This window comes from Tupaia chinensis, unplaced genomic scaffold (genome assembly GCF_000334495.1).
Source record: "Tupaia chinensis unplaced genomic scaffold, TupChi_1.0 Scaffold000041_1, whole genome shotgun sequence".
Classification (NCBI taxonomy): domain Eukaryota; kingdom Metazoa; phylum Chordata; class Mammalia; order Scandentia; family Tupaiidae; genus Tupaia; species Tupaia belangeri.
This window is the reverse complement of record NW_006159496.1, coordinates 1,292,050-1,305,463: the sequence shown is the minus strand read 5'-3', so window position 1 is coordinate 1,305,463 and position 13,414 is coordinate 1,292,050. Positions and strand designations below refer to the sequence as shown.

The window sequence follows — 13,414 nt, the reverse complement described above, 5'->3', positions numbered from 1 at the left end:
GTCCATGAGGAGTATTGGGGGGGGGGGGGGGGGGGGAGAATGGTGCAATGAGAGCCGTGTCCGCTTCACCCAGAAGGGCTCGTTGTTTGCACTCGGCTGGAGCCCGTGATTCTCCTTCTGTCCGGCACAGTAAAATTCTCATGCTTCTCTTTTCCCTTATGGAGGAAAGGAGGCTTGAGTTACGCTTAGTCACAGGGCAGAGACTCCCACTGACTTCCTGTGCCCGGGGCTGAAGGTCAGTGTCCAGCGAGGTCCTGCCTGAGTCAGAACTCAAATACGGATGGAGGAGTGCCAGCCCAGCCACTGCCCTGGAAGGAGCTGGACACCCGCCGCTTCCTGGGGGTGGGCGGGGCGGCCGCGCTCCGGGACTGTCACTCCATGGGGGCGTGTGAGCCTCCTCCAGTGTGTCCACTTGGTCAGGAGGGTCCAGAAACTAGGTTAGGGGTGGTGACAGGAATCAAAGAAATGTGAACTGGAAGGACCTACTCCAGGACACTTTTTAGTGGAAGTGCTTAAAATCACCTAACTTATGAGAGAGCATTTTGAGGTGTATGTTTTATTTCACTCTGGGTGGGCGTGCTCACTGGAGCCAGGGGGTCCCGGGGTGATCATGCTGCAGTCCCTTCTCTCACGTTCCTCTCGGGATTCTGGGCATGTGCACACGCACCCGCCTGGTGTGTTTTCAAGCTGCTGAGTCTGGCCTCCAGCCGTGCAGTCAGCTGTGTGGGGTCCAGCTGCCTTAACCGCCATACCACGGGACTAACTTGAGCATTTTTTAAAAATGGATTATTTGGGACCAGCAGATGGTGTAACGGTACATCGCTGGACTTCCTCGTAGTCGACCACAGTTTGAGTCCTGGACCCAGTGGCTTAAAACTCACGCTGGACGCCTGCTTGGCGTGCCCAAAATCCTGAGAGGAGAATGTAGGAGAAAGGATTGTTCTCCATCTTTCCAGGCAAGCACACATACCCTAAAGCAAAAATCTCTCTTTAAAAATTATTATTTATGGGACCAGCAGTTGGCGTAATGGCTACGTCGCTGGACTCCCATGTAGTCAACCGCAGTTCGAATCCTGGACCCGATGGCTTAAACTCACACTGTATGTGTGTGCGTGCATGCCTAAGATCCTGAGAGGAGAATGGAGGACAAGGGATTGTAGCATGGCCATCCCCCCTGGGGGATGATTTCTCATTTTCTGTCTCTGTCTCTGTCTTTCTGGTGAGCACATGTGCCCTATAGCAAAACTTCCCAAAAAATTCTTTAACTTTATTAATTATCATTATTTAATTTGCTATAGGGCATATGCACTCACCAAAGAGAAACAGAGAGAGAAAGCAAGCTGCCCGATCCGGGATTTGAGTTGTGGTCAGATGCGTGAGAGTCTAGTACTTTATCCACCACACCTCTCGCTGGCCCCTCCGAGCATTTTTTTCATTGACCAAGCTCGTGCTCATGTGAGTGACCGTGGCTCTGTGGTAAGAGGGCCTCTGCGGGCCGTGGGCCTCCACTGTCCCAGCGCTAGTGGAACAGGCACATCCCTGCAGACATGCTGAGGGCCCTAGCTGGACCAAGCCCTCGGGGTGGGAGACCAGACGCTCTCTGCAGGCCAGGCCTGCTGTCGGGGACTTCGCACATGACCACCCACGGGAGTACTGCCGGGTTGAGAGGCGCTTGGTGCCAAGGGTAATAAGGATGTCCGAGATTTCACTCTCCGGGGCTTGCGCTGCGGCTAAGGAAATGCACGTTTCCAACACGGACGCGGCACCAGGCCCACTGCCACCTTACCCACTCCCGACTAGGACACGCAGTGAGTGCTAACCAGGGCGGCCAGGGCTAGACCTCAGAGAAGGCTTCTCACTCCCTAGCTGGCGTTGGAGGAGCCCGTCCAGAGAGGCCGATGCCCTCTGAGGTGTACCGCCCAGGACCAGCCATCCCCACCACCCCAGCTGGGCTGGCTCCGAGCAGTCCCCTCGCAGCGCGCCTGCTCATATGCGAACTCGTACTCACGGGCGTGTACGTGAAAGGTGGCTGTGTACCGCTGGGCCGGTGGTGTGCAAACCATGTCCCCGGAACAAGGCCGCGCAGCCAGTGGCCGCCCCAGGCGCCCACTGCTGTGCCACTGCTCTCCCGCTCTCGCCTCTTCCCCCCCTCCCTGCCTCTCTCTCCCTTTTTATTTGCTGGAGGGTGCGTGTGCTAACTGGGAAGGGGGGAGAGGGAAAAGGAGACAGCACCCCTCCTGGGGGACGGCTGTGCTGCAGTTCCTTCATTTCTCCTCTCCGGATTTTAGGCACACAGTATATGTGCCTGGGGTGTTTTTTAAGCCAGCAGGCCCAGGACTGGAACTGCGCCGTGGGCCACGTGGGATCCAGCGGCCCTAACCCCCACACCACTGGCTGGCCCACATCCCTTCTTTCTTTGGGCGGGGATGTTTTATGGGGCGGTTGGCCTGTGTGACGAGTGGGTCTCCGTGACTGCAGACAGGCGGCCAGCCGGTGGTGCTGCAGCTCTGGGGTCTGAAGCAGTCATCAGTCTTGGGTGCTCTTGCTTTGGCTCTGCGTGGGATCCAGAAGTCATGGGTGCAGTAAGACGAGTTAATCCCGGAGAGCGTCATGGAGGGGGTGCCACGACGTGCTCCATCTGTCTCCCTCCCCAGCCTGTGTCCTCTGCACCACACGCCAGAACCCTTTGTGCAAGGGTGCTTATTGGGTGTGTTGTGTGGAGCGCGCTTTCTGGGGGTCATCGGGGGCCAGGTCCCTAGTGAGAGGCCGGTATGTGGGTGGTGGTACCTGCGAACTGGCCAGGCAGGAACCGGACTGCTCTAGATAACCCGCCCGTCGTGGGCGGGGGCTTGGCCCTGCCTGCCCAGACAGGTACTGGGTGCCTCTGCCCCACCTGCTGAGGGGCCACTGTCCGTGGGCTTCAGGAATCAAACCTGCGCAGTTTGCCCTCAGACACTGCAGGATGAGGGTTTCACCTCACCCCACTCGCTTTCCAGGACCAGTCCTAACGCTTGCCTGCTCGCTTATTTCCTGCGAGTGTCGATCCAGTACGGGGAGCACCCAGCTCCTCCTCCTCAGAGGGAGGTGAGTACACGTAAGCCACCCTAGGGGTTTGGATGCTGTGCATCTGTCTGTAACTTCGAGATAACTTTTATTTTAAAGGGAGTTTCTTGCAAACAGCCAGAAACAAATAACCTATCCCAGTCAACAGTCTGATTTTACTGACTGGGTTGTGGTCCAGCAGTTAGAGCAGTTTTAGATTCTGGAGTTAGCATTGATGGTACAGAAGGGAATACTTTTTTTTTTTTTTTTTTGAGAGATAGATTTTTGGTATAGGGTGCGTGTGCTCGCCAGAGAGACAGAGACAGACAGAAAGCGAGAAATCCCTCCCCGGGGGGCTGGCTACGCTGCAGTCCCTTCTCCTCCATTCTCCTCGTGGAGTCTGGGCACGCGTGCACGTGCACCTGGCCTGAGTTTAAGCCACAAGGTCTGGGACTTGAACCAAGGTCCACTACGTGGGAATCTGTTACACCATCTGCTGATCCTCAGAGAATAATTTAGCCTGTTCTTTCATCTTTGTGAAACGACACATTTTCATATACTTTGTTTTTTCTTAAAATATGGAACGCTTCACGAATTTGCGTATCATCCTTGCGCATGGGCCATGCTAATCTTCTCTGCATCGTTCCAGTTTTAGTCTATGTGCTGCCGAAGCGAGCACATCATATACTCTTCAGCTATCTTTAACATGCTGTGACAAAGTCAGAACAGGCCCCCCACTTCGATAGTCTAATAAGCAGTACCAGTGCAAATGTGAAACGTGGGGTTTCCTCCATTCGTAGCCGTTTCAGAAAATTTCGTACCTGATTTCCTTCTCACTCTCAGGCCTCCATGGCAATGATTTCTTTTTGTTTATACAATCGAGAACTAGGAAACAGTATCACCAGACAAGGCAAAATGCCAATTCATTGCAAGTTCATACCCTTTTCTGGCCAGCTTTTGTCTGTTTCCCCACTGTCTGCTGAAGGAACACACAGCACATTTGTCCTGGGAGCTGGGAAATGGGAAAGAACTTTCCACTGCCGTAATCTTGACTTGCATGTCACGCTTGTTTTGTTGTAAGTGGTCTGGAAAAAGTCAGGTTGAATTTTCCATCGCGGTGGGATGGAGTGCTGCGGCGGAAACAGTCCATCCTGCCCCGAGGAGGCTCAGCAGGCCGCAGGGGCAGCGCGGACACCTGCTGCGGGGTGAAGCCAGCTCTGAGGCTGCCCTGCGCTGCTCAGATGGCCACGTGCATCCAGGAACCGTGCAGCGCCTTCCCCAGCACGCCCTCTGCCATGTCAGCTTCTCGCGTGGAGGCAGGTGGTCAGACGCCCGCCTCGGCCTTGAAACCCTACAGACGAAGTATTCGGTAGTGATACATGTGGTCCAGTTGTTGCTACTGAGTCTCTGGGAAAGCCATGACACATTTTTGCATAGAAAAGCAGAAAAATATGTCATGACTTTCCCGATGACCTAATACTTGAGAGAATTTTATATTAAAATACCAGCTATTAAAAAGCAGTTTCGGGGGACCAGCAGTTAGCATAATGGCTATGTCGCTGGACTCCCACGTAGTCGACCACGGTTCGAGTCCCGGACCCGGTGGCTTAAAACTCACGCCGGGTATGTGTGCGTGCGTGCCCAAGATCCCGAGAGGAGAATGGAGGAGAAGGGATTGTGGTGTGGCCATCCCCCCTGGTGGGGGTGATTTCTCGCTTTCTATCTCTCTGCCTCTCTCTGTCTGGCAAGCGCACGCACCCTATAGCAAAATCCTCTTCAAAAAAAAGGCAGTTTCTGGTGCTTGCTTCGACAGCATATATACTAAAAAGCAGCTTCTGGGGACCAGCAGAGCATAGTGGTTGAGGTGCTGGGCTCCCACATGGCTGACTACAGTTCAAGGCCCAGACTTGAAACACGTGGGGTACACGTGCATGTGCGCCTAAAATCCCAAGAGGAGAATGGAAGAGAAGGGATTGCGGTGTGGCCAACCCCACTGGGGGAAGGGGGTGATTTCTTACTTTCTGTCTCTCCAAGCATATGCGCCCTATAGCAGAAATCTCTCTTAAAAAAAAAAAAATTAGAAAGCTGTTTCTGGGCCAGCCTGTGGTGTAGTAGTTAAGGCTTTGGCTCCCACATGGCCAACTGCATGGTTCGAGCCTGGGCCCCGTAGCCTGAGAAACACACCAGGCACATGTGTGTGCATGCCCCAGATACTGAGAGAATGGACAAGGGATTATGGCTTAGCCAGCTCCCCGGTGGATGACCTCCAATCCCCCTTTTTTGGCAAGCCTAAGTGCCCTATGACAAAAAAGTCTTCAAGAAAAGAAAAAGAAGGAAGCAAAGCTGTGCCCGGGCTGGCCGTGTAGCGTAGCAGTGGAGCCTGGTGAGCCGGGTCACACACGGTGACTGCAGTTCCGGGGCTGGCCCCAGTGGCCAGCTGCATGGGCGTGTCCACAGTCCTGATGGGTGGAGAGATGGAGGAAAGGACTGCAGTGTGACTACCCCCGTCGGGGGTTCTCGCTCACACTCACGCATGCTCTCTGTCCATTTAGAGAAAAGGCGCTTTGGGCCATCACGTGGCCAGCTGTGCTGCTCGAGTCCCGGATGGGCAGCTTGAAAGGTCAGACCCCGCACATGTGCGCGTGTGCCCACATCCCGAGAGGAGACTGGAGAAGAAGGGGTTGTCGCGTGGCCATCCTCCCTGGGGAGTAATTTCACACCCCCACACTCTGTCTCTGTCTCTCTCAGGCAAGTGCAAATGCCCTATAGCACCCCCCTCCCCAAAAAAGAGCGAAGAAAGCTGCTTCTTTATTTTGGCGACTGTGTCCATGACTGTATCCAGGCCGTAAGTATCCAAGCTCCTGGAAATAGCTGCCGTTCTTTGGTATCTTATCTCTGCGTAAGTTATTTGTCTTTGGCTGTGGGTTATGTCAAAGGTGGAGTTTGTTTTGGCTGAAATCACGGAATTAACAGAATGAAGGGCCCGGAGTGCAGCAGCCGTCTGTCTGGGACACCAGAGGGGGCCAACTTTATGTCACACGTGCTGGGTGTGGTTGGCCTTAACCCAGGGTCAGTCCCAGATCCAGCACCGTGGGCCCGTCACTCAGCGGATGAGTGTGAGAAACAGCAGGGAATCAGGAGACAATGCACAAGTGGATAGAGATCTCTCTATTCTCTCTCTTCTAGACGGATTTAAGAGACTTTGGGGTCCAGCCCTCTCCTGGGGGCTCTCCCAAAGACCTACATTAGCCATGGTGATGAGGAGAGCTGAGCAGATTACAGAACCTCTTGGGAACCCTTACGGCACCCTAGTTCTTCAGTAGAAGCCTGCTCCTAGCTCTGCTGTTCAGACGGAACTGCCCTTTGTTCGTCCAGTCTCCGCGGCGACCTCCTGCCTCAGCCGCCCCAGCTGCTGAGATTACCAGTGCACACCGCCATCCCAGCTTTTAGGTTGGACTAGGAACTGAACCTAGGCCTAGGGTGTGCATGAGAGAGACAGAGGGACGGAGAGGGACCGAGAAAGCACCCTCATGGGCAGTGATCACGCCACTGTTCCTTCTCCATTTCTCCCTCCTTCCCGGATTCTGGGCATTTACACACATGCACCCAGCGTGTTGCTCAAGCTGGGTCCGGGGCTTGAACTGTGCAGTCGGCCATGTGGGAAGCAGAGCCTTACCATCACATCACGGGCTGGCCCTCAGGGCTATTGTGATGCCACTGTAGGGGCCACAGCAGTTTCAGTCAAGGGAGTTCAGCAGCCCCGTGCTTCTCAGACGCCATCCTTGTGGGGTTTCATGGCAACTTATTCCACAAGCTGGATAAACAGTTGAACACTTGGCTCTGGGACAGCCCACTGCTCAGCACCCTTCCCCTCGTGTCCCAGAGATCAAGCATGGGGCCGGGAGTCCCAAACCCTCGTCACACCGCTGATTCCCTTGGTGCCCAGCCACGTCACTCATCGGCCTGCAAAAGACACTCTCACTTTGGAGATCCCAAGGGCTTCAGGAACTGAGGACAAGAGACCAAATGTGTATTCCGTAATAGAAATCACAGTAGAGGGCCTGCCGATGGGGTAGTGGGTAAGGCCGCGAGAGAGACAGAGACAGAGAGACAGAGACAGCACCTCCTGATGCTGTGACCTGGCCCTGGCCTCCGCCCACCCTGGGCCACAGACACAGCATGCCTGCTGTACCCGGCGATCTCCAACAGAGCCCGGACCCCGCCTGCGTGGGCAGCGTCACTGAGTGTCGTGCCTCACGCACTGCCACCTTGCAGCCCCGGTAGCATTCTTCTAACGGCAGGGCCACATAAGAGGAGAAACAGATCCGTAGCTGCCAGAGACGAGGGTGGTGGAGTCCGGGGTGACGGCGAGATGGCTGTGGGATGGGGCTCTGCGTCCTGGCTGGGCTGGTGCCTACAGGACTCTGCGCCTGAGGGGGGTGACGGAGCGCTGCCCTCCTGTCAGATTCCTGCGTTGGCTCCTGAGCTGTGGTTGCGTCAGGAGAAGGGGTAACCACTGGGCAGACCACGGGCGCTCTGGGGAAGGCGTGTAGTCCTCGCCCCTGCCTGGCCGCCGCCGCTCAGTGCACTGTGATGCTGCCCAGGTCAGCCGCCTCGTCTCGCTCGCTCCCCTTCCGTCTTCTCTCTGTTCCACGTGGTCGTCGTAGAAACAAAATCTGGGGCTGGCAAGTGGCGTGGTGGTTAAGGGCACTGGATTCCTACGTGGGTGACTGCGGTTCAAGGCCCAGACCTAGCAGCTTGCTTTCTCACTCCCCCCAACTCTCACCCTGTTCCTCTCTGCTCAAAATTAAAAATAAAATAAATGAAGTTAAATAAAAATTATTTTTAAAAATCTGAAAACTAGGAAATGTAGATAAAATAGAAAGGAAACAATTTAAACTATGAAGTGGTATCTTTTTTTTTAATTTTGCTATAGGGCACATATGTTTGTCTGGGTGAGGGGGAAGAGAGGGAGAGAGAGAGAATGCACCCCCCGTGTGGGGGAGGTGTTTGGCCATGGCCATACCTCAGTACCTTCTCTTTCTCCTTTTGGGATTTTGGGCACATGGCTGGTTTTTGGGGTTTTTTGTTTGTTTGTTTGTTTGTTTGTTTTTGGAGAGGTTTTTGCTATAGGGTACATGCACTTGCCAGAAGGACAGAGAAAGACAAAGAGACAGGAAGCAAGAAATCACCCCCCGGGGGGATGGCCATGCCGCAATGGCTCCATTCTCCTCTTGGGATCTTGGGCACACATGCACACGCGCCCGGCATGAGTTTAAGCCGCTGGGTCCGGGACTCGATTCACAGTAGATTACGTGGGAATCCAGCAACATAGCTGTTATGCTAACTGCTGGTCCCTGGCTGGTGTGTTTTTCAGGTTCCTAGATCTGAGACTTGAACCAGGTGATTGGCCATACAGGGGCCGGCTGCCTTAACCACCATGCCACCGGCAGGCCCGAGGCTCTCTCCTCTCTGTTTAAGAATGACTTGCTCCAGGGCGAGCAGGTCGTGTATGGTTATGGTAGTGGACTCTCATATGGTCTGTGGTTAGAATCCTGGACCCGGCAGCTTGAAAGTCCACACTGGGCATGTGTGTGCATGCCCAAAATCCTAGGAGTAGAATGGAGGAGAAGGGGCTATGGTGTGGCCATCCCACCTGAGGGACGATTTCTCGCTTTTCTGTCTCTCTGGAAAGCACATGTGCCCTACAGCAAAAATCTCTAAGAAAGAAAAAAATGGCCAGTTCCCTTCTTGTACTAGCTGTTGGCTGTGGCGTAGGCCTGTGGCCCACAGCCCGAGTCCTGACGGGGCTCCAGTGCTCGGGTTCAGGGTGGGCAAACGTGGTCCGGCTTTGTACCCACTCCTAATGAACCCCGTCAGGTCCTGTGGCCGTGGCGGCGGGATCAGATGACCTGGGTTTAAGTCTCGACTCCGCTGCCCCCGCTGGCTGTTCCGTTTCTTTGTGCGCATGGTACTGCCTCCCAGGGACGGTGAGGGGGGCCTGGTGACTCGGTGCCATTCACTGTCTGAGTGCCCTGGCCGGCTGTGCTGCCCCCTGCGGGTTTGTGGCTCTGCTGTCCCCAGGGTAGCCCATCCTGTGGATTTTCTTCCCCAGCTGTCTCTGGTCTCTAGTTTTTGGTGGGACGGGCACTGTGCTGAGGGGATGGCCTGAGGTGTCCGGGCCGAGGGAAGCAGTGGCTGTGCAGAGCATGGGTGCACCATGCGCGGCCGGGGTCATGGCGAAGACCAGGCTGGGCGTGAGCGGGTGGGCAGGAGGACGACTCCTCGCCGAGCCCCCTCTGCCTGCCCCACCGGCCCCTCACTGGAGCCTTTGTGGGGCGCTCTCGTCTTGTGGCAGAGGCAGTGCAGGTCAGGGACTCGCGGGCTCCCAGGGGAGGGTCCCCAGAGGAGGGCAGTCAGGCGTGCCCGGGGCTGGTGGGGGCCAGGGCAGCGGGTCCCCAGCTGGGCCTGGCCTGGCTGCGGGCTGGGAGTTTGCAGCTCTGCAGGGCGCTCTAGCTCAGCAGCCCCAGGAGCAGCGTGGTGGCATGTTGCCGGCGCCCGGTGACGGATGCCAGGGCCCTGGCTGCTCCTTTCCCAGGGGCAGGAAGCAGCTGGCCCTCTGTCCACAGCGCACGGGCGGCTGCTCCGACAAGGCTGTCACTGCCTGTGGAATGCTGTCTGGCACTTCCCTGGCCAGTCCGTGCTGGGGGTGGACGGAGGCCTGGCTCTGTGGGAGGGACCCTGGCTGGGAGCGGGAGGCTGCATATTGTTCTCCCTGGCTCCTCCTGTCCTGTCCTGTCCTGTCGCTCTGGTCCCTGGGCTCAGAGCTCTCCAGCTGTCACCATGGCCTTCCCCGGCCGCGCGCGCCCCGGTGCTATCCCCGAGAATGAAGAAGTCCCCCAGGCGGCCCTTCACAGGGCCCACGAGGCCACCGGCAGCGAGGACGAGAGGGCCGTGTCCAAGCTGCAGCGCAGGCACAGCGACGTCAAAGTCTACAAGGAGTTTTGTGACTTCTACGCCAAGTTGTGAGTGTCCTGGGGCCCCTTCGCCTCCCGCCTCACTGGGCTCTCAGCTCCCGAGCCTTTCTGACCAGGACAGAACGTGGTTTTATTTTCCGGACTTGGGCTGGGGAGATGCTGCCTTCCCCGCGAGGGCTCCTGTAGCCGCGCCTCCCTCGTGTGCTCTGCGCGGGGGCCGTCGTTCTCCTTGTCAGGATTTATGGTAGAGACGTTCGGTACTCCCAAACTTCCCAAGGAGGAAGGGCGCTCTCAGCTCCCGAGCCTTTCTGACCAGGACAGAACGTGGTTTTATTTTCCGGACTTGGGCTGGGGAGATGCTGCCTTCCCCGCGAGGGCTCCTGTAGCCGCGCCTCCCTCGTGTGCTCTGCGCGGGGGCCGTCGTTCTCCTTGTCAGGATTTATGGTAGAGACGTTCGGTACTCCCAAACTTCCCAAGGAGGAAGGGCGGGCCAGGGCAGACCGAACCGGCGGCCGGCGCTCGGGTCTGGCTTGTCAAGCTGCAGCTAGAAGCAGGCCGACTTGGTGTCTTCCCACTGTGCCTTGGAGCCTGGAGGAAAGTGGGGAGGGTGCTGTGCGTGGCGGCACGTGTGTGGGTGTGCACCCTCATTCTGCGTGTCTTGTAGAGAGCTGTCCCGTGTATTCCACGGCACGGGTCTCAGCAAACGTTTTTTGCTGAAAGGAGGGCGGGGTGGCCTTTACATCCACTCCAGTCAGATGACATCGACCTCATAGAAATGATAAGCTTGGAATTACTGCAGCCCCAACTTGCCGAGGAAGTCGGGAGAGCGTCACGCCCGATGCCCGTTTCTATAGCCCGTTGTGTCACGGGCCGCAGCAGGTGTCACAGGAGCCGGAGTGGGAGTCACGGGGATGCACCATGGTCCTGCAAGCAGGGTTTGATTGCCTGGTGGCACCTGTGTGATGCTTTGAGGGACACACTTCAGGCCAGAACCGTTGTGTCCCTGCTGCGATCAACGAGGCACCTGATGATGGGAAGCCGGAGGGAGCAAGCTTGTTGTGGGGACTGATCTGTGGAAAGAGACAGTGCTGGGGCCTGGCAGTGGCGTGGGGGCGAGGCGCTGGACTCCCACATGGCCGACTGGAGTTCCAGTCCTGGACCAGGCACCTTGCTTTCTGACCCCCACCCTGGTCAAATTTTAAAATAATAATAATAAAATTAAATAATTAAGTCTTAAAAGGTCTGTGCTGAAGGTGTGTGTGTGCATTGCCTATATAGACACTCCTTGTCACCACCTCTTCTGAAAATTAGGCAATTAATTTTGAGTACCCAAATAACAGCTCTCACAAAAAGTAACCTCAGTTGTATTACATAAAAAGTCAACTGTAAAAAAAAATGCAGTGTCAGAGGGTCAGAGGCAAGAGGAAGGGCTAACATAAACAGTCAAGGAGGGTAAGGTGATTGTGTTTCTTCCCTGAAAGTGACTTCAGTGTTCTATTTCCTTTTTCCTCTCTGCTTGTTTTTAGAGGGAATACTTATTGAAAAATACATAGAGATTAACTAGTCAGTTTTTTTCTGTGTGTGGAAAATAACTATGTGCTTGTTTTTATACTGTTTCTACATGTTTTCTAAATATTTGCGTATTTGAACTTGAATACAAGTGGTCTGTGTATAGCCTACTTACTGGCCAGTGATAATCAGATGCTTGCTCTTGGGACCCCTTTACACTCTTTTTAAAAAATTATTTAACTTTATTTATCATTATTATTATCATTATTTTAATTTACCAGAGAGCAACACAGAGAGAGAGAGAGAGAGGGAGAGAGAAAATGAAAAAGCAAGCCACCAGGTTGGGGACTTAAACTGTGGTTGGCCATGTGGGAGTCCAGTGCCTTAACCACCACACCCTTTCCTGGCCCCCTTTTACGCTCAAGGTCTCCAAAGAGCTTTTATGTGTCAGTATTTACTGTATAAGACATTAAAGCTAAGAGAAGAGTTAAATATTTACTCCCTCAAGCGTAACAGTACGTTGGGGCCAGCAGGTGGCATAGTAGTTAAGGACTCCCCATGGCTGACTGCAGGCCAAGCTCTGGACCTGGTGCTTGAAACTCACGCCGGGCGCATGTGCGTGCATGCCAAGATCCTGAGAGGAGAACGGAGGAGAAGAGATTGCGGCGTGGCCATCTCCCCTGAAGCGTGATTTCTTGTTTTCTGTCTCTCTGTTTCTGTCTCTCTGGCAAGTACTCGCACCCTATAGCAAAAATGTCTCCCAAAAAACCCCCAGTAAATTCACTACATGTTGATAATATTAATGAAGTCAAAATTAATATTTTTATGAAAAATAACTATTTTACAAAATGGAGGAAATTTAAGGGGAAGATTGGCATTGTTTACATTTTGGGGAGTCTCATTAAATGTCTGTTAATAAAAAACGGTTCCTTTTTGTTTGTTTTTTAAGAGAGAATTTTACTATAGGGGGCTTGTGCTCGCCAGAGAGACAGAGAGAAAAGACGAGACATCGCCCCCCAGCAGGGATTGCCAAACTGCAATCCCTTCTCCTCTCAGCATTTTGGGCACGCATGCCTGGCGTGGGTTTCAAGCTGCTGGGTCTGGGATTTGAACCGCGGTCAGCCGTGTGGGAGTCCAGCGTCTTAAGCACCACGTCACCTGCTGGCCCCACGCTGTGTTACTTTCTGAACTGCACTGTGGGGTGTTCTGTTCTCTAAGTCTCCCGATCAGTGCTGTAATCTGTTGTGACTGACCTCGCGGTCCTGTGGGCAGGGGCCTGCTCCCTGGTCCTGCTCCTCCCCTGACCCAGCCAGCTTTGCGGTGCGGGGCTGGTCCCCATCTCTGGGAGCCTCTTTCACCATTTGTAAAATGAGCTTTACGACGGGGCCAAAAGGTGTCATGGCAGTTGGAACGCTGGACTCCCACATGGCCATCTGCGGTTTGAGTCCTGGACCTGGCTGCTTGCTTTCACTTTCCCTCTTTCTCTGATGAGTGTCTGCATCAAATTAAAAAATACTGATAATAAATAAAATTAAACAAATTATTCATTTTTTTTTTAAAGAGTTTTGCTATAGGGCGCATGCACTCACCGGAGAGACAGAGAGCGAGAAGTCATTCCTGGAGGGGGATGGCCACGCCACAGTCCCCTCTCCTCCATTTTCTCTCTCAGGATTTCAGGCACGCACACAAATGCACTTGGCACGAGTTTTAAGCCTCAGGTCTGGGATTTGAGCCACGGTCGCCTGTGTACATGTCCAGCAAAATAACGAATACACCATCTCCTGGTCCTGAATAATTCTTGTTTTTTTTTTAAAAAGTGCTCCATGATAGAAACCTCTGATTTAAACGACATCTTGTAGGGCCAACCCCGTAGCACGGTAGGTAGT

General features: G+C 54.4%; 1 protein-coding gene and 1 non-coding gene across 3 annotated transcripts in view; one reads left to right on the top strand and one right to left on the bottom strand.

Annotated features, from left to right (window-relative positions):
- Nucleotides 1–3,614: 3,614 nt before the first annotated feature.
- On the bottom strand, nt 3,615–3,721 carry LOC114008273 (U6 spliceosomal RNA). The gene has a single exon (XR_003549830.1). It is a non-coding gene; the product is annotated as a U6 spliceosomal RNA (small nuclear RNA).
- A 6,058-nt stretch (nt 3,722–9,779) lies between these two features.
- Nucleotides 9,780–13,414, top strand: part of LIMS1 (LIM zinc finger domain containing 1) — a 27,181-nt gene continuing 23,546 nt past the window's right edge. The window contains exon 1 of one of the 2 annotated variants that reach the window (XM_006140682.3): nt 9,780–10,067. In XM_006140682.3, the coding sequence (XP_006140744.1) occupies nt 9,886–10,067 (182 nt within the window). In that variant the 5' untranslated portion in view covers nt 9,780–9,885. The remainder of the gene's footprint in view (nt 10,068–13,414) is intronic. The other variant, XM_014589000.2, reaches the window with a different exon arrangement.